Source organism: Glycine soja, chromosome 9 (genome assembly GCF_004193775.1).
Source record: "Glycine soja cultivar W05 chromosome 9, ASM419377v2, whole genome shotgun sequence".
Classification (NCBI taxonomy): Eukaryota; Viridiplantae; Streptophyta; class Magnoliopsida; order Fabales; family Fabaceae; genus Glycine; species Glycine soja.
This window is the reverse complement of record NC_041010.1, coordinates 27192799-27213166: the sequence shown is the minus strand read 5'-3', so window position 1 is coordinate 27213166 and position 20368 is coordinate 27192799. Positions and strand designations below refer to the sequence as shown.

Here is a 20368-nt window from a genome sequence, read left to right as displayed (position 1 = left end):
TTCAGTAATCGTCTTAGAATGTATGTTGTAAAAAGCATTTTTCATTACAATAATTACAAAAATGTCACCGTTTCATTTTTTAAGGCGGTTTCAAAAGAACCGTCGTAAAATAAAAATTATATTTCTAATAAAAATTAAAATTTGTTTTGCGGAAGACTACTCAAAGTTCTGAATTCTACCTTGAGTGTTCCTTTTTTAAACAAAAAAATGGCATACTAAAACATCACAATGAAAACTGCAATCTCATCTATTGACACCCCAACCCTCGGTCACCTATCATTTGCAGCACATACACCAAAACATATTATTAAATAGGAAAACAAAATAAACATGGGGGACTTACCTTGGATGTTCCTTTCTTTAGCCTCATGCTGAACAAAAATAAAATAAAAATATATTAATTTATTTAATTAATTTTTGTTTACAATCTTTACTGAAATTTTAAATTAATACGCGTTCAAAGTTGTTAGATAATTTTTAAAAATAAATATCTATCGCCAAAATAACTATCACGATCAAGTAACAACCACCAAAACTATGAAGTCAAGTCAATCCTTTTGAAATAATATATGATATGATGTTTCCCAATAATTAAGTACCTGACGATGAGAGCCTACTACGTATCAATGGATTGATGTGCAAGTAACAATAAATTACTAACAAAATTGAAGATCGAAAAATCGAAGATAGTGCAATGTGACTGCTATATATATGTCTCATGGTTGGACCAAATCATTATGACCAAGTACAACTTGAGGATCATAACCAATTAAGTTTCATATCGAAGTTCTCTCTTTCCAAGGAACATTTATAAATTTTCTTGGCGCATTTTGCTAGCTTACACAAATGGGGTTTCTAGATAATCTTCAAGAATGGTTCACTGCTTGTACCAAACCAAAGGAGAAACTTGTGCCCAAGAAGGTAATTAATCTTCATTTCCTATAGCATCTATCTTGCTATTTGTGTGTCTCTTTTTTAATCTATACTCTTCAGACTTTTACTATTTATCTAATCTAATCAAGATGTCGATTTTGTTTGTGTATGATATAGACAGTTAATGTCAGGGTGAAAATGGATTGTGAAGGTTGTGAAAGAAAGGTTAAAAATGCAGTGAAGGACTTGGAAGGTTCATATATATAAATCTCTCTTGACATATTATCTCTTTCTATTGTCTTTTCAGTAGCACTTATTTGTGTTTGTGTTTTACTGGTATTTGAGAAACCTGTTCAGTCCATCCCTGAAAGACCTTAGTGAACTGTGAGCAAATCAAGTATCACTATACCATATATTAAGACCCAATTTCTTATACACCCTGCAGTTAAAATTAAAGCAACTTGTTAATTGTTATAATCTTAAACAAGTTATACCCAATTCTTTTCTACCTTATTAGTTTTATTTTGATTTTTCTTTATCACATTATGATCACTTTATCATACACTTCTCTCTTTTCTTTTTCCTTTTAGGAATTTTTTTATTTAATTAATTATATAAATAAAATTTCTCATTATATTCATTTTTAGTCCAAATTGCACCTTACCCAAAGGAAGCAGAATAATAGTGTTATTGGTTTCCCCTCTTAAAAAAAAAAATGACAATAATCAACCATTAGGCAATCAATTTTTTGGCCATTGTTTTTTCTTCCAATTCAATCAAACTAGACATCTTGTCTAGTAGAACTGCAATTAAATGAAACTTAACTATTATTCAAACCCTATAAATGTCAAGTCAAATACATTAATAACTTATAACATTCACTACTAATACAATTATACAAGCACATGCAAGAACGCTAGACTAGTAATTAATACAAAGGTCAAACCTGTTTCGTCATGAAAAGCATCCTAAGATAGATATATATACTAATTAGAGGTGGTAGGTAATTGCTTGAGATCTTACTCATACATGTACAATTTCTTTCATTTTTTGTATTTATTCTATAGTCAAACAAGCTATGGATCTTCTTCTATGAAACTTCCAAATCCATCACTATTCAAATTTTTTAAGTTATGGATTGGCCAAAAAAACATTAAAGTGATTGAAAAATATAACTATATTGAACTAAATTTATCATGCTTAACCCAAAATCAATAGAAGATGCAAGAAGGACCTAATAATTAAAGTCAGCTTTTGGCAAATCTGTAAATTTCTGAAAGTTGCGCGATACCAAAACTGTGGGCAGCAATACTCTGATTTATGTAAACTTAAAATAACATAGACAAACGAAAGAAGAAGATAAAGAAAAAAGGAGAAACATTTGTGTGGTTTTAAATATGCCTCAGATATTACTTAATTTTTTTTTTAAAACAAAAACTCTTCATATGATAAAACAACTGTTGTAGCTATATACAAAACGAGATGGTCAATTCATTTTGGAATTTAATTACAATGTACTGTAAAAAAGAATATACTCATCATTTTAATAACGCAATGTTATGTAGTTTCACTCTTAAATAATGAAAGTATTGATGGTATAAAAATCTTAAAATTATATCAAAATTAAACACTTCATTTTTATTTATTTATGAGAATCAAATAAAGAAAGTTTACAATAACTTACACACTCTCTGATCAACTAAACTAGACCCCTTGATAATTAAACTCTTCATATATTGAATTACTAAAAATGAATCGTTTCAGGAGTGGAATCATATGATGTGAACCGAAAGCTACAGAGGGTAAGTGTGACTGGTTATGTGGATTCAGAGGAGGTTCTGGAAGAAGTGAGGAACACAGGAAAGACCGCTGACCTTTGGCCATTTGTTCCCTACGATTTGGTGGCATTTCCTTATGTGAAAGGGGCATATGACATCAAGGCACCTTCTGGTTTCGTCAGAAATGTCCCAGATGCAATGGGTGACCCTAAGTCTCCAGAGATGAAGCTTATGAGGGCCTTTGATGATGATAACCCACATGCATGTTCAATCATGTAAAGCAACTGTTGGTGATGCTGTAATGCTTTTCTTGGAAAATGATTCTGAATTCCTCTTGAGTGTTTACATGTTGTGAGATATATATTAGATGAGACAAGAGATAAGTGATTACTACAGTGGATGATAAAAGAAAAAAAAAACATAAATATGAGGTATTGATAAAGTGTTGTAATTTGTGAGTGTTCAAGAATCCATAGCTTTGTTTTTTTTTTTTTTTTTACGTTTTACCCTTATGTTCCAAAGAAAAGTATAATTTTTCAACAAGAAATTAGTTATAGCAAAATCGATGAATGAATACTTTGCATTAATAATTTGTTTTAAAAAAGAGAAAAACATAGTTTCAAGCATTAACTTTCTCGACATAAGATCATGTCTTTCTGATTTAGTTTATTGATGGATGCTAGCGTGGGTCCGTAAGGCCATAAAGTTTCCCATCGTGGGTGACTTCTTCTACACCGTTAGATTAACTTCTTTTAATATTGATGGCTGATATTTTTTATATTTTTTTATTTTTTTCTCCCTTGCTTACTAGATCTAGATGTACCTTTATTTTTCTCTCTTTCCTCTTCTTCTCCCCATTTCCGATGGCAAGGCCACTATGTTGCCACCGTCATTTTCGTAGAATCGATAATTTTAAATTGAAATTGGTGGTGAGGTTTGATGACCATTAATGGAAGCTTACAGTAAATTGAAGATTTGGTTTATTTAGTTTTGATGACGTCATTTAATTGTAATAATGTTGTTGTAATAGATTAGGATTTTATTATTATTGTTTTTTCTTTACTTTTGCCCCTTATGCTTGCTTTTGATTTTCTTTTTATTGTACAATTATGTATGTGTGTGCATGCATTAAGGATAGAAATTCTTTGATGATAGGTTCACTTAGACACCCTTAAAAGTAAAATTGAAGTTCTAAATGACTTGGGATTAAATTTGGGCTAAAATGCTTTTGAAAATTGAAAATTGAAAATTTTGAAATGACTACTAGAAATACATGTTTTAACAATGCACTTACGACGTCGGTCCATTGGCAGTGTTGTAGTATATTGAACTGGTGACATTTTTGTAATATGGTCTTTTGAAAACGAAGACAGTTTTTACAAACACCATCTTCAAATGATGCAAACGACGACGGGTCAAAGATAACCGTCATAGAAATGAGACTTCAAAGACGTTTTCTAGATACACCGTCGTCGAATGCGCGTGCATGATAGTGTGCCTTCACTAAGCTGACTATCTCTGTCACTGATCGGCCGTGGTACGTGTTTTCCGCGCCACCTCTTGTTGTGGTGGTAGTGTTTCGACTTTGAAGTTTGGTGTCGTCGTTGTCTACTGTCAACATTGTGAAACATAGGTTTGTGTCACTCTCTAGTTTTCGATTCGCCTCTAACTTTGTAGGTTCATGAGATGTGCATATGCACTAAATGTTACTATAAGATTAAGTTATTGAAGCTCTAGCATTTCTATTTATATTGAGTCATTGTAAGTAGTTATGCAGTCAAAAACATGTTATTTTTGTTGTGGTGCTTATAGGAAACATGTAAAGAATTAATTTTGACTCGGGTGTCGTAATCCCTTTTGCACATTATGCACTACAACTGATTAAGGGTGCCTTCCTCCACGTCAGGTACTGTATCAACCTTTGCAAAGTTTGTGCTCAGTTTGAACATATTGTTCTTCCACTTCATTTATCATTAGCTGTGACCATGTAAATTTAATAAATGCGTTATGCCTGTTGTTGTTAATGTCAATGGGGTCCCTTTATTGTTCTTCCACTTCATTTTTTCTGTTAATATTTTATGCTTAACATGCAACAACATATAAAATAGTTAGTATGAATCAATCTGTTTCCACACTAAAAATAACATAAGCCTAAGGCTTGGATATATTTATTTGGAAGGAAACAGATCCCAATGAGCCAATTTCAATGGTATTTATTAGTTTGAGAAATTCTGAATGCAACATATAATTCTAGTGCAAGTGCTTCAAAATAACATAAAAGCAATCTATGAGATGACGAAGTAACTTGCTCATCATGCTCCAGTCTGGGATCTCCCTATTTAGTTTAAAAATCAAAGTTAACCTCAGAGTTATATTCTATTCAGATCCAAATCTACATCTAGATGATGAATACTGCTTCAAATTGATTAAATCTTCCAGAATGCTATATAAGAAGATAGTGATAGTAATATGATCTGAGTATGAGCCATTGAGTAAAAGATTTATGGATATTTGTTGAAGTAATGAATTCTTCGAGTGCTTGATTTTCCAGTTTGTGGATATTTGTTTTGCCTTGTGGAGGGTTTTATTTAAGTAAAAAATTTGTGTGGGTTCTTAGAATTCACTATAAAGGAATAAATGTAGGATGAAATTGCACTAGAATATTTGATTGACCTCATTGTAATTGTTTCATTTTATTTGTTGTACCGAATTGGGCCAATTAAGCTTAATGCTTTGTCGACCTTGTAATAGTGTTTCCCTAATTATCATAAACCTTTTGTACAACTTCTTTCTATATATATTTGGCCTGGGAGACTACCTCCCATTCCAAGGAAATTTTTCTGTTGTTCAATCCACCTTGTGGTTTTTTGGCCTCTTCTGTCCTTGATAGTTGTGTGTGGTTATTGGGTGTCCAAAATAACACTCAGGTTTGTGTGACATCCACACCACACGCTGCCGAACCAAATCTTGATAGCCTCTAGTATTCAGTTTGGCAGAGAATCTTATTGATTGTCTACTTAGGGTTCCTGCTCTAGAGGCAACACTGACAATTGGTTCATAGATAGGTGCCGAATCTTTAACTTTAGTTTCTTTCTTCGCAAGCCATGGTTATGAAGGACTTGGTCATGGTGGTCGAGGAAGATGTGAAGGGAAACATCTTCGACACACATATTGTAAGCATTTTGACCATGCCATCAATTGTTGTTACTCTATGCATGGTTTGGGAGGGAGATTTAGTATAGTTATTTGGAGTTTCGTATGGCTCATAGTGAAGTAGACAACTATGTGTTCTACAAATCACAATGTTCATCTAACCATTGTATTTATTTAGTTGTTTCTGTTGATGATGTTGTTATTATTGAAGGCTTCAAACACCACTTAGTTTTTCGTTTTTAACAAAGGATCTAGGATGGTTGTAGTATTTTCTTCGAATTAAGGTAGCTCAGCCAAAGGCAAGCATTGTTATATCTAAAATGAAATGGGTATTTTGGATGAGACTGATATGTTGGATTGTAAGCTAGTTGACCCTTCTATTTACCCAAATGTTAATCTTTTACTGGGAGATATTGGAGGTTGATTAGGAAGTTGAATTACCTAACCATGATGAGGCCTGATATGTTGTTTGTTTAATTGTTGTTATTTAGTTTCTTAATTCCCCTTATGATAATTAGCCTTACATATTATAAGACAAATCCATGTTGCCCACAGACCTACTTAGTATCTAACTTGAGATTCACATGCTTGATCATCATTAATTGCACTATTGTGATTAATGTGAAAATGCCACATTTTTCCATATCTGGTTTTTATGGTTGTCACAACCTACCCTTCAGCGGGAAGGCGAGGCGAGACTCAAGGGTGCGTCTTCCAAAAGAGAAAACGCGCGGGATTCGCCACTAACGTTTATTTAAGGAAAATGTTAGAAAAACCAAAAAGGGGTCTACAAATTTTAAGAATAAGGGTTTGGGAGTTTTTTACACGCGGGGAAGGTATTAGCACCCCACGCATCCGTCACAAGGGATGATAGCCTTTAACCGAGTGTGCAAAATCATGACTTCAATATTTATTTATTTTTCCCTTTTTTATCTTTATATTTTTATTGGGGTCGACAAGAGCGTTGCCCTTACTCCTACATATCCTCAAGTGCGATGAGGAACTCAGACCTACGTAGTTCTTTAAAAGCGAGAAAGTTATTCATTGGGTTGATTTTAAACTTTTGAAAGGTTCATATAACCGACAAAGTGAAAGAAGCTGTTAAGGCGTTGGATCTTGGACGGATTCAAGAGACTTTTACGGATAAGAACTCAATTACATGTTGATTTTATCTTGGTTTCACTTATTAACTTTCAAACTCATTAAAAGATGGATGGTGACATAAATGATCAGTCAAAACTCACTTTACCAAAAGAAAAAAGATTACATATGGTAGAAGAATGAGATGAAGATGTACAAATCAACAAAGAGGACCCCTAAGGGTGCATAGATTGTACTCAAATACTTAAAATAAATACTAACCAGATGAAGAACAAAGAACATTGAATGAAGAACGATGTAGAAGTCGATTACGATAGCGATTTGGTAGTGCCTCGACCTCATTTTTCTCTTTTTTCTTCTTCGTCCCTTCAAATTTCATTGAAACCTTTCAATGTTTGAATGTTGAACCCTTCCTTCAGCCCCCTTCACGCCTATTTATAGGAAATGAGGGGACTTGGTTGATCTGCAGCTCGCTCGGGTGAGTTGTTGCTTCAACCTGAAGTAACCTTGCTCACCCAGGCAAGCTGATTACTTCACCCTTAAGCTATTTGGGGGTCCAAGCGAAGCCTGGGCGAGCCAGGGGTCAGAAAAGGCTTCAAAATGATCCTTTTACCCTCCCTTTTGGGTATTTTCTGCATTCTTTATTGAAACGCCAAATAATCATTCGTCTTACACGGTGATCGGTGTGAAACAACTCAATTCAGCTAGCGAGAATCAAAATGTTAGCAAATGATAGTCCTCGAACAAAATTAGGGTTTGACAGTTGCCCCTCTTTACTTATCTTTTATTGAAGATGAAAAGGTAAGTAAAGATAAGGACATTAATTTCATCCTAGTGATCTTGCTATCCGACCGGCAACTAGCAAAAACCAAAGCAGTGAAACCTGTGAAATAAATGTATGAAGTATCAGGTACACCAAACAAAAGACCTTGAAGTCTTGAAATGTAAAGGAGACATTGAAGTCTTGACAAAAGACATTGATAGCCTTTGAAAAGTAAAGGAGACATTGAAGTCTCGACAAAAGACTCTGATAGTCCTGGAAAAGTAAAGAAGACTTTGATAGTCTTGGCAAAAGACTCTAATAGTCCTTGAAAAGTAAAGAAGACTAAGATAGTCTTGGGAAAAGACTTTGATAGTCCTTGAAAAGTAAAGAAGACTTTGATAGTCTTGGCAAAAGACATTGATAGTCCTTGAAAATTAAAGAAGACTTTGATAGTCTTAACAAAAGACTCTGGTAGTCTTTGAAAAGTAAAGAAGACTTTGATAGTCTTGACAAAAGACATTGATAGTCTTTGAAAAGTAAATATGACTTTGATAGTCTTGACAAAAGACTTTGATAGTCCTTGAAAAGTAAAAAAGACTTTGATAGTCTTGACAAAAGATATTGATAGTCTTTGAAATGTAAAGGCGGAAGACATTGAAGTCTCTGCAAGACAAAAGACTCTGATAGTCTTGGAAATCTTTTACTAAAACGTGAACACGCCTAGCAAAGAAACAAACCTCCAAATTGATTAGAACAACACATATTTTTTTTTTGAAGAAAAACAATGTGACTAATGGGAAATGAAAGCATGCAGATAGAATTTCTCATAACCAAAAATGATATTTAAGACATTAGCATTTCATTTTTAAAAGAACATTAGAAGAAACACTGGGTCCAACTGAATAGAGGAAAGCTGCTCAAGGTGTATAAAGGCTCACATAGGCAAGTGTTTCATCTTAATTCCAAACCACAGACATGTCATAAATTGACTCTGCAAGTCATTTCCCATCAAATCAAAGATAATATGCATAATCATCATGGATCAATAGGACTTTATAAGGTTGGATTCTGGTAGGAAATTTGGCTTTGGTAGTCCTGGTCTTTCCCCTTTGGTTCGGTGCGGAACAAGAAAGCGGACACAAAGATTTGGTTTGTAACTAAAGCAGGAAATCACTTTACACATCCCCCATGTCTTAACCAAGTTACTATTGCCCCTTTTTTTCTTTATATTTTTTTCTTTCCGACAATTCTACACATTGTTCAGATATTGTCTGGTCCAAAGAACTTGTTCTTTCCTTTCTATTTTCCTTTGCTTTTCTTCTATCTTGATTGATTGATTCTCTCTCTTACTTTTTTTTTGCGTTTTGACGAACACCTCTAACCCAAGGTAATAGAAGCTTCGCTTGGAAGACCCTCATGCTTTATCATCCTAAGGCAAGGTTGGAAATTTTCATCCTAGGTCAAGGTTATGGCAAAAAGTCAACGTTTGGCTCAAAAAACCTGCAAATGGCAGGACATAATGTATGTCGGGATATCTGTTTAGCCAATGGCTTAGAAAGAAGGGAATGCCTAAATCATTTCCATGAAATGCATATTATGATAATTATAAATTCATGCAAAATTAATCATAGCACACATCCATGCAGACACTCAAATATAAGCCTTTGTGGCCATGCAAACACTAAGGCTTAGGGTTCGTTTCCACATTTAGACCAAACTAGTGTTTTGATAATTTCTCCTTTTATCAGGTCATACAAACATCCGAGTCCATTTTGGCATTAATCTTTCGTTGTTTTCACCCCTAGGCATACATTTCTTTTTTCAAAAACCTTTCATGTTTTGATCCGTGAATTTTCCAAAGAAAACTGGTGATCATTTGTTTTTTTCAAAAGCATGTTAGTCTTAGTTTGTTGTTTTGTTTTTTTTAGAAAAAGTTTGTAACCTAGGCAAAGTTGTTACCTGAGATTACACTTTTCAAAGGAACAAAGGGCACGTGAACAAAAAGAAACCATACACAAATCCCCATTTTTTTTTTGTTTTCTTGCTTCAAACAAAACATCAAAATGAAATAACATGACAACATGCTGGAAGCGATAAACTAGAGACGAGTTCCATCACAATAAAATAATACGTCAACATATTGGAAGCGATAAAGTTTCATAACAATGAGATAACAAACAAATACCGAAAGCGATAAAATAAAGTCAAGTTCAATCACAATGATATAACAAACAAATACTAAAAGTGATAAAAACAAAATAAAGACGAGTTCACAGTTTTAAGCAATCCTAGTCAAGCGACTCAGCCTCCTCAAAGGAAGAAGTCCATCACATCGGCCATGTCATTGTCTTCCTGAGCTCCATCTCCATCTCCGGGGGTCCCTGCGGGTCTTGCCCCTGCCTGAAAATTGGGCCTATCTCCAGGCCATGCAATGTAGAAGCAAAGCTTCATGGTGAATCAAAGGTGATTCAAAGGTGTTTTGATGATAACAAAGGTGATGACAAAAAGCTCAAAGATCAATCAAAGAACAACTCAAGTGAATCAAGAACAATTCAAGAGTTCAAGATAAGAATCAAGAAGAATTCAAGACTTAAGAAGAAAGTTTAGAGTCAAGAAACAAGATTCAAGGTTCAAGATCTCAAGAATCAAGATCAAGATTCAAGACTCAAGATTCAAGAATCAAGAGAAGGCTCAATCAAGATAAGTATTAAAGAGTTTTTTCAAAAACTAAGTAGCAGATGAGTTTTTCTCAAAATCCTTTTACCAAAGAGTTTTTACTCTCTGGTAATCGATTACCAGAATATTGTAATCGATTACCAGTAGCAAAATAGATTTGAAAAAGTTTTTCAAACTGAATTTACAATGTTCCAATTAATTTCAAAAAGCTGTAATCGATTAGAATGTTTTGGTAATCGATTACCAGTGCCTTTGAACATTGAAATTTAAATTCAAAAGTGAAGAGTCACATCCTTTCACATAAAAGCCTTGTGTAATTGATTACACTGATTTGGTAATCGATTACCAGTGATTGTCTCTGAATAAATCAAAAGATGTAACTCTTCAAAAGGTTTTTGACTTTTTCAAATTGGTTTTAAGTTTTTCTAAAAGTCATAACTCTTCTAATGGTTGTCTTGACCAGACATGAAGAGTCTATAAAAGAAAGGCTTTGTTTTGCATTTCAACAATCTTGAATACTTTTCCAATCAATCTCTTACAATCCTTTACAAGCCTTGAATCTCTTTGAACTTCTTCTTCTTCTTTGTACCAAAAGCTTTCTAAAGTTTTCTGGTTTTCTAAACCTTGAAAACTTGTGCTATTCATCTTTTCATTCTCTTCTCCCTATGCCAAAAAGAATTCGTCAAGGACTAACTGCTTAAATTCTTTTTGTGTCTCTCTTCTCCCTTTTCCAAAAGAACGAAGGACTAACCGTCTGAATTCTTTTATGTCTCCCTTCTCCCTTGTCAAAGAATTCAAAACGACACATTCTGAGAATTCTTTTGATTCTTCCCTTTCCCTAATACAAAAGTGTTCAAAGGACTAACCGCCTGAGAATTCTTTTGTCTCCCCATTCACAAAGTATCAAAAGTTTAACCGCCTGAGATCTTTGTCTTAACACATTGGAGGGTACATCTACTTGGGTTTGACTGAGAACAAGAGAGGGTACATCTCTTGTGGATCAGTTCTAGTGGAGGGTACATCCACTAGGTTCAAAGAGAACAATGGAGGGTACATCCCTTGTGGATCTTTGCTTGTAAAAGGATTTTTACAAGGTTGAAAGAAATCTCAAGGACCGCAGGTCGCTTGGGGACTGGATGTAGGCCTTGTTTGTTTCCTTCTTCCCTACTCTTTTACTTTCCGCTGTGCATTTAAATTTCTGCTTTTACTTTTGGTTAAGTTTTTCTTCTACTCCTTATTCTCTTAACAACATAGTAAAAGCCTTAGAAGAGTAAATTTTTAATTAGTAAAGGTTTAGGAATAATTAATTCAACCCCCTTTCTTAATTATTCTGAGGCCACTCGATCCAACATGCAACTGCGAACCTGAACTGCTAGAGAGTAGGCCACGAGTAAGGGCTGGGATCTTGGCTCTACTGATGCAGGGTGTACTGGTAAAAGCTCTCATTCAACTACACCTGACCCCTATGATTGGTCGCCTGCTGGTCAGCCACATGCTGCATATAAAGTTCCATCCTCTGCATATGAGCAGAGATGGACTCTAGAGATGGTGGCTACTGTAGAGGTGGCAGTGATGCATCTACGTGTGGCTGTTGTTGATGGTCATGCCCCTGCTGTTGTGTCTGTCTTGGCTTGCAGTATTTTTCTATAAGGGTCTTGTTAATGGGAGGCCGAATAAGCTTTGTGGGCGTAACCGACACCCCATAGAATTGGCAGAGACTCGTGATCAAGGCCGGAAACCCTAGTGCTCTGTTGGACTTTTCGGGGTCCACTGGATGTCTGGGAGGTGCGATCCCTGCAAACTGGTAGATGGCGTCTGAGATTAGCTGGGCCACATGAATAGTAACCTGAGTCAAGATGGCGTAGACCAGCTGCCACTTTGGTAAGGGAAGATCAGAATTATGATTGCTAGGGAGAATTTTACTGAGAAGCAGTGCCATTTGGATGGTTAACTATCATTTCCCCTTGCTCATTGAGCCATTGAAGTTTATAAGGTTTTGGGTAGGGAATGATAGTGAGGTTCAACTTGGAAACTAATCTTGTGCTACAACAATTGCAACAAGATCCATTATCCACAATGAGAGAACAAGTATTATCTAAAATTTTGCATCTTGTATGAAGGATGTTCTCTCTTTGGGATTGAGATAGATCACAAGATTGACCTCCAAGGAGCCTTCTAACCATTAGGAGGTCACCTTCTTCATGGGGGTAGACTTCCTCACTAGACTCTTCACCCCTTACTTAATCTTCACTTCCATTAGAGGAAGGGGAAGAAGTAGTCTCCTCTTGACTACTATAAATGTCTTGATCCCTCATGATCATGGTTTTCTTTGTGGGGCATTGAGAGGCAATGTGACCTCTCCCAAGACATTTGAAGCATTTAATGTTGTTAGTCCTTTCTTGGGAACTACTCTTAGGGGTGGATTTCTCTATGGTCTTACCCTTATCTTCCTTGGGTTTGAAGGTGCAGCCCCCAAAATTCCTTGGGCTTGGTCCTTCTTTGGATAAGACTGAAAACCATAAGATTTTGAAGAAGGCTTTCTTTTAAGTTGTTGCTTCACTCTTATACAAAGTTGGACTAGCTCATCTAGGTCCCTATATGGAAGGAGTTCAACCTTATACCTCACTTCCATATTAAGCCCACTAAGGAACCTAGCTATGCTTATTCTTTCCTCCTCCCTAAGTCCAGCTCTTAAAAGGAGTAGTTCCATTTGTTGCCTATATTCTTCAACACTCATACTCCCTTGTCTAAGACTTTGGAGCTTGTCCATAAGCTCCCTTTCATAGTAGGAGGGAATGTGCCTCTTCCTAAGGGCACTCTTAAGATCATTCCAATACTCTACTGGAGGATCCCCATGAATCCTTCGTTCCCTAACAAGGGAAGTCCACCAATAGAGGGCATACCCTTGAAAGTTAAGGGTAGCCAATGGAACTTTTCTCTCTTTGCTAATATGATGGCAAGCAAAGAGTTATTTAACCTTCATTTCCCAATCTAAGTAAGCCTCAACATTATCTTTTCCATGGAAATATGGGAGGCTAATGTTAACCTCTTAAGGCCTTATATCCTTTTCTCTTCTTTGGGAATGGTGTTTAGTATGTGAACTATGGCACACTCTATAATAGTCACTAAGTTCTTCACTTAAACTCTTGCAAGAGTCATGACTACTATAGGAGGCATGTTTTTCTCTTTTCATTTATTTCATTATTTTTCTTCTTTCTTTCTCTCTTATTTTCTCTCTTTCATCTTGACTTATTTCTTCCACTCTTTTTTTACCTTTTTCTTTTCTCTTTTGCTTTTCTTTCCACAACTTAAGGGATCTCAACTCATCTAATATCTTATACAAGGGGTCCTTAGGAGTAGAACCCTCACCATTAACACTAGATGAAGAATGAAGACTCATGTTGGTTCCTAAGTTATGGTTCTTTCTTGTTGGGGGTTTGAAAACAAAAGGTTAAAGAAACTATGGTTGAAACTAGCCAAAATAAACACCAAAAGAGGTGTGAAAGATAAGGTAAAAACTAATTGGTAAAAGGCAAGCTATCTAGATGGTTTGACAATGGAGGGTAAAGGAAATGAGCTATGAAAGTAAGCAAGAAATTAAAGTGCAAGAAATGCAAACTAGGCGGATCCTAAGAGTGTTTGGATGACCTAATTTAAGGTTCCTAACAAAACACTCAGTATCCTAAGGGAAAATTACCTAAAATTATTACACATAAATGGAAGTAGGGTGGTCTATTGGAGGCTCCCAACTTCCAATGAAAGACCTTTTTGTTACAAAATTTGAAAGCAAAGCAAATTGCCAATTACAAAATTACAAAAACAAAAAAAGTCCTCAATTGTGGTAGCTATTTTCTCTTTGGTGTTTCGCTCAATTTGGAGTGCTTCTTAGTCCAATAGCTCTTAAGGTGGTTGGCCACTTGCTTCTTGACTCAAATTCTTCAAGGTATGGCACCAATCCTCCTTTCCAATTCCCTATATGGCAACTCACAAGCAAGGAAACAAAGAGACAAACAATAACCAAAGACAAAATAAAATGAAATGAAAGCTAAACCAGTAGAGTTTTAACAAGACAAATTTTCAAGGATTATTCAACAATTAAAGCAATGAAAAGCACACAAAAGCATGCTAGGACTCAAAGAGAAACCTAGAATGACACTAGAGTAGAGTAGAAAAACTATAAAAAAAAACTCAAGAAACCTCTAGTTTTGGCAGTTGTTTTCACAATAATTTTCAATTGAAATTTCAGAACTACAAAATTTGAACCATAAAAATGCAAGAACAAGTGTAGATCTAAGATTTAATCGGTATTTTTTTTTTTTTTGGAATCTACTCTAAACAACACCAAACCACAAGACAATGGAGGATATACATGGAGAATAAGATGAAGAACAAGGAATTAAAGAGAATGCACCAAACAAAAAGATAGAGGAAGCAAAAGAAAATCACCTAGATGAAGATAATCTTGATACCACATGATGTAAGCTCCATTGGAGCTTGTAGGCCTAGGATCTTCTTCATCAATGGATTCCTTTGCTTCTTGAAAGATGAACGGCAGCAGAATGGAGAAGGAAGAGACAGAGGAGACGCCACTTCAAGCAGAAGATAAGTCTAGAAGAAGCTCACCACCATAGGAGGCCATGGATAAAAGCTTGGAGGAAGGAGATGAATGAAGGGAGAGGAAGAGAAGAGCACAAAATTTTGTGCTCTAAAAGAGCTCTGAAATCTGAAGTTTAATTTTCAAATGATCAAAGTTGAAAAAATGCACACACGACCTTTATTTGTAGCCTAAGTGTCACACAAATATGGAGGGAAATTTGAATTTCTATTCAAATTTCACTTGAATTTGAAATTGTGGAGCCAAAATTTCACTAATTTTGATTAGTGAATTTTAGCTATGGTTCAGCCCACTAATCCTAGATCAAGTCTAAGATTCTCCACTAAGTGTGCTTAGGTGTCATGAGGCATGTAAAGCATGAAGGACATGCACAAAGTGTGAATATATGATGTGACAATGGGGTGTTGCAAGCAAATGCTCTCCTCCCCCTCTAAAATTTAATTGGATTGGGCTTCTCCCAATTCAATTAAATTTATTTCTCAACACCCACATCAAATATTCACTTAACACATGTGAAATTACAAAACTATCCTTAATACAAAAACTAGTTTAGGTGCCCTAAAATACAAGGGCTGAAAAATCCTACATTTCTAGGGTACCCTACCTATATTCTGGAGCCCTAAATACAAGGCCCAAAAAATAATGAAATCCTAATCTAATATGTAAAAAAATAAGTGGGCTCATACTTTGCCCATGGGCCCAAAATGTATCCTAAGGCTCATAAGAACCCTAAGGTCTTCTCTTGCATCTCTAGCCCAATCTTGTTGGAGTCTTCTATCCAATGCCTTTGCGGGGTAGGATTGCATCAGTACTTAGTGACAATGGCTCATCACTTAATGTCATGCCTAAGAGTACATTGAACAAGCTGCCTTTCAACGTGTCACATCTAAATCCAAGCTCCATGATAGTACGGGCTTTTGACGGCACCCGCAGAAACGTTATAGGGGAGATTGATCTCCTAGTTCAAATCAGACCCCAGACTTGCCAAGTCACATTCCAAGTGATGGATATCGATCTGGCCTACAATTGTCTTTTGGGCCGACCTTGGATTCACTCGGTTGGGGTGGTCCCTTCAACGCTCCAACAAAAATTGAAGTTCGTGGTGGAAGGGCGTTTGGTCATTGTCTCGGGGGAGGAGGATATTCTAGTAAGCTACCCTTCTTCTATGCCGTAAGTTGAAGCTGCGGAAGAATCCTTGGAGACGGCTTTCCAGTCCTTTAAGGTAGTGAGCAATGCTTTTGTGGAATCCCTCCTGACGCAACCCTGCATATCTGGCGCTGCGATGATGGTAGCCCGTGTTATGTTAGGGCACAGATATGAGCCCGGAATAGGCTTAGGAAAGAACAACGATGGTGTGGCCAGCTTCGTGGAATTCAAGGAAAACCGCAAGGGGTTTGGGCTAGGCTATAGGTCCACGCGTGCGGATGTAAGAAGAAGTGCCCTAGAGAAGAGAAGTAGGGGGATGAGCCAACAGCCAAGGCCGTGAGTGAAAAAAGCCCCTCCATGCCACATCAGCTAGAGCTTTATGAGTGCAGGCTGGAGGTGTGAAGAGCAAGTCACCATGATACACGATAATGCCCCCCAAGAGCGTTCAAACTGGGTACAATCGTGCCTTCCTGATTTCCAATTAGGAAACTGGCAAGTTGTTGAATGACCTGAAGTTTCCACGGCGGACATAATGTAACTCGTTAGTTTTAACCCTACAGTTGGGCCTAGGCTTTAGGGTTTTCTCCCTGTTAGGGCATTATGTCTTTTTGCTATCAAGATATATAATATAAGATCTTTCCTTCATTTGTTCTTGCACCTTTACCCATTCTCATCCATCTGCATGTTTATTTCTGTTGCGATTAAATGGTACCGATTCGACGATGAGTTCGGTGAAGGTACTAATACCGAGGACCCTGACGTCGATTTTGAACGAATAGCAAGCCAAGCCGAGGATGGAGAAGATGAAGATATGGGGTTTTCCCCGGAGCTAGAAAGGATGGTCGCTCAGGAAGACCAAGAGATGAAGCCGCACCAAGAAGAAACGGAAATCATAAACTTGGGTGTTTGCAAGGAAAAGAAAAAGGTAAAGGTTGGTACGAGCATGGCCACACCGGTCCGAGATGAATTGGTGGTTTTTCTACGAAACTACCAAGGCATCTTTGCTTAGTCGTACCAAGATATGCCTGGTTTGAACCCCGACATTATACAACATCGGTTGCCATTGAATCCCGATTGTTCCCCGATAAAATAAAAGCTAAGAAGGATGAAGCCCGAAATTTCCTTGAAGATCAAAGAAGAGGTGAAAAAGCAGTTCGACGGTAGCTTTTTGGCAGTGGCTCGGTACCTCGAATGGGTGGCCAATATTGTGCTGGTCCCTAAGAAGGATGGGAAGGTACGGATGTGTATGGACAATCAGGACCTAAACAGAGCCAGTCCAAATGATAACTTGCCTTTACCACACATCGACGTCCTTGTAGATAACACAACCAATTTCGCTTTGTTTTCCTTCATGGACGGGTTCTCGGGTTACAATCTGATAAAGATGGCATCAGAGGACATGGAGAAGACTATGTTCGTCACCTTGTGGGGAACATTCTGTTATAAGGTGATGTCCTTTGGGCTCAAGAACACCGAGGCAACCTATTAGTGAGCTATGGTAGCATTATTCCACGATATGATGCACAAAGAGATTGAAGTCTACGTGGATGACATGATTGCCAAGTCTAGGACTTAGGAGGAACATCTCGTCAACTTGCGGAAGTTGTTCGAGAGACTGTGAAAGTACTAGTTAAGATTGAACCCCGCCAAGTTCACCTTCGGGGTCAAGTAGGGAAAATTGCTTGGTTTCATCGTAAGTCAGAAAGGGATAGAGGTGGACCCTGAAAAGGTAAAGGCCATCCTTTAGATGCCTGAACCGTGCACTGAAAAACAAGTCCGAGGTTTCTTGGGGCGCCAAAACTATATAGCAAGGTTCATGTCGTAGCTCACCGCTACCTGTGAGCCTCTCTTCAAACTTTTGCGCAAGAATCAGTCAGTCCGATGGAACGATGATTGTCAAGTGGCATTCGATAGGATCAAGCAATGCCTTATGAACCCTCCTGTGCTAATGCCACCAGTGCCCAGGCGACCTCTTATCCTATACATGACGGTGTTGGATGAGTCGATGGGGTGCATGCTAGGGCAGCATGGCGATTCCAGAAAGAGAGAACAAACTGTCTATTACTTGAGCAAAAAGTTCACTGCCTGCGAGATGAACTACTCTCTGTTGGAAAGGACACGTGCCTTGGTATGAGGGTCCCATCGTCTAAGGCAATATATGTTAAGCCATACTACTTGGTTGGTATCCAAGATGGACCCAGTCAAGTACATTTTTGAGAAACCCGCTCTTACAGGACGGATCGCTCGATGGCAAGTTCTGCTATCTGAGTTTGACATTGTCTATGTCACTCAAAAGGCGATAAAAGGAAGCGCCTTGGTGAACTATCTAGCTCAGCAGCCTCTCAATGACTACCAGCCCATGCATCTGGAGTTTCCAAATGAAGACATCATGGCCTTGTTCGGGGAGAAGGTGAAGGATGAGGAAAGGGATAACTGGATCGTGTGGTTCGACGGCGCGTCCAACGCCCAAGGCCATCGGGTTGGGGCGGCTTTGTTCTCTCCCAACAACCAATGCATTCCCTTCATAACTAGATTGGGCTTTGATTGCACGAATAATATGGCTGAGTACGAGGCATGCACCCTCGGAATCCAAGTGGCAATTGACTTTAACGTCAAATTGCTCAAAGTGTACAGAAACTCAGCCTTGGTAATTCACCAACTGAGGGGAGAATGGGAAACTAGGGATCACAAGTTGATACCCTATCAGGCCTACATCAAGAAACTGATTGAGTTCTTCGACAAGGTCACCTTCCACCACATTCCAAAAGAGGAAAATCAGATGGTTGATGCGCTTGCCACTCTAGCATCCATGTTTCATCTAACCCTACATGCTTGCCATACATCGAGTTCAGATGTCGCAGCAAGCCCACACATTGCTGCTTGATAGAAAAGGAGCAAGACGGTACGTCGTGGTACCACAACATCAAGCGGTACATAGAGTGTAAGGAGTATTCATAGAATGCATCTGACAACGACAAGAGAACGTTGCGGAGGTTGGCAGCTGGTTTCTTTCTAAGTGGGGGTATCCTGTACAAGCGAAATCATGATATGGTTTTGCTCCGATGTGTAGACGCTAAGGAAGCCGAGCGAATGCTCCTGGAGGTGCATGAAGGGTCCTTCGGGACTTATGCTAATGGGCATGCCATGGCTAGAAAGATTCTAAGGGCAGGCTCGATGTAGCTCCATTGGAGCTTGTAGGCCTAGGATCTTTTTCATCAATGGATTCCTTTGCTTCTTGGAAGATGAATGGCAGCATAATGAAGAAGGAAGAGAGAGAGGAGATGCCACTTCAAGGAGAAGATGAGTCTAGAAAAAGCTCACTACCATAGGAGGCCATGGATAAGAGCTTCAAGGAAGAAGGAGATGAATGAAGGGAGAGGAAGAGAAGAGCACGAAATTTTGTGCTCTAAAAGAGCTCTGAAGTCTGAAGTTTAATTTTCAAATGATCAAAGTTAAAAAAAAAATGCACACACATGACCTCTATTTATAGACTAAGTGTCACACAAAATTGGAGGGAAATTTATTCAAATTTCACTTGAATTTGAAATTGAATTTGTGGAGCCAAAATTCCACTAATTATGATAAGTAAATTTTAGCTATGGTTCAGCCCACTAATCCAAGATCAAGTCCAAGATTCTCCACTAAGTGTGCTTAGGTGTCATGAGACATGTAAAGCATGAAGGACATGCACAAAGTGTGACTATATGATGTGACAATGGGGTGTAGCAAGCAAATGCTCACCTCCCCCTCTAAAATTTAATTGGATTGGGATTCTCCCAATTCAATTAAATTTATTTCCCAACACACAAATCAAATATTCACTCAATGCATGTAAAATTACAAAACTACCCCTAATAAAAAAACTAGTCTAAGTGCCCTAAAATACAAGGGCTGAAGATCCTACATTTATAGGGTACCCTACCTACATTATGGAGCCCTAAATACAAGGCCCAAAAATAATAAAACTGTAATCTAATATGTACAAAGATAAGTGGGCTCATACTTAGCCCATGGGCCCAAAATCTACCCTAAGGCTCATGAGAATCCTAAGGCCTTCTCTTGCATCTCTAGCCCAATCTTCTTGGAGTCTTCTATCCAATGCCCTTGGGGGGTAGGATTGAATCAAGGCTATTACTGGCTCACCATGGAAAGCGACTGTTGCATCCATGTTAGAAAATGCCACAAGTGCCAGGCATTCGTGGACAATGTCAATGCTCTACCCATGCCTTTGAACATTTTGGAAGCGCCATGGCCCTTCTCTAT

General features: G+C 37.6%; 2 protein-coding genes across 2 annotated transcripts; both read left to right on the top strand.

Annotated features, from left to right (window-relative positions):
* Positions 1-731: 731 nt before the first annotated feature.
* On the top strand, positions 732-3145 carry LOC114367140 (heavy metal-associated isoprenylated plant protein 22-like). Its single transcript, XM_028324243.1, has 3 exons — positions 732-921; positions 1051-1126; positions 2638-3145. The coding sequence occupies exons 1-3, from the start codon at positions 847-849 to the stop codon at positions 2928-2930; spliced, it is 444 nt and encodes a 147-aa protein (XP_028180044.1). The 5' UTR covers positions 732-846; the 3' UTR covers positions 2931-3145.
* Positions 3146-18296: 15151 nt separating this feature from the next.
* LOC114368292 lies at positions 18297-18989 on the top strand. The gene has a single exon (XM_028325609.1). It carries the CDS (start codon positions 18297-18299, stop codon positions 18987-18989), a length of 693 nt encoding a protein of 230 aa, XP_028181410.1.
* The last annotated feature ends 1379 nt before the right edge of the window (positions 18990-20368 follow it).

Coding starts and splice junctions, on each gene's coding strand:
- LOC114367140 (XM_028324243.1), top strand. CDS start 847: ATGGGGTTTCTAGATAATCTTCAAGAATGGTTCACTGCTTGTACCAAA. Junction 922..1,050: donor AGAAACTTGTGCCCAAGAAG/GTAATTAATCTT, acceptor TGTATGATATAG/ACAGTTAATGTCAGGGTGAA. Junction 1,127..2,637: donor TGCAGTGAAGGACTTGGAAG/GTTCATATATAT, acceptor GAATCGTTTCAG/GAGTGGAATCATATGATGTG.
- LOC114368292 (XM_028325609.1), top strand. CDS start 18,297: ATGGACCCAGTCAAGTACATTTTTGAGAAACCCGCTCTTACAGGACGG.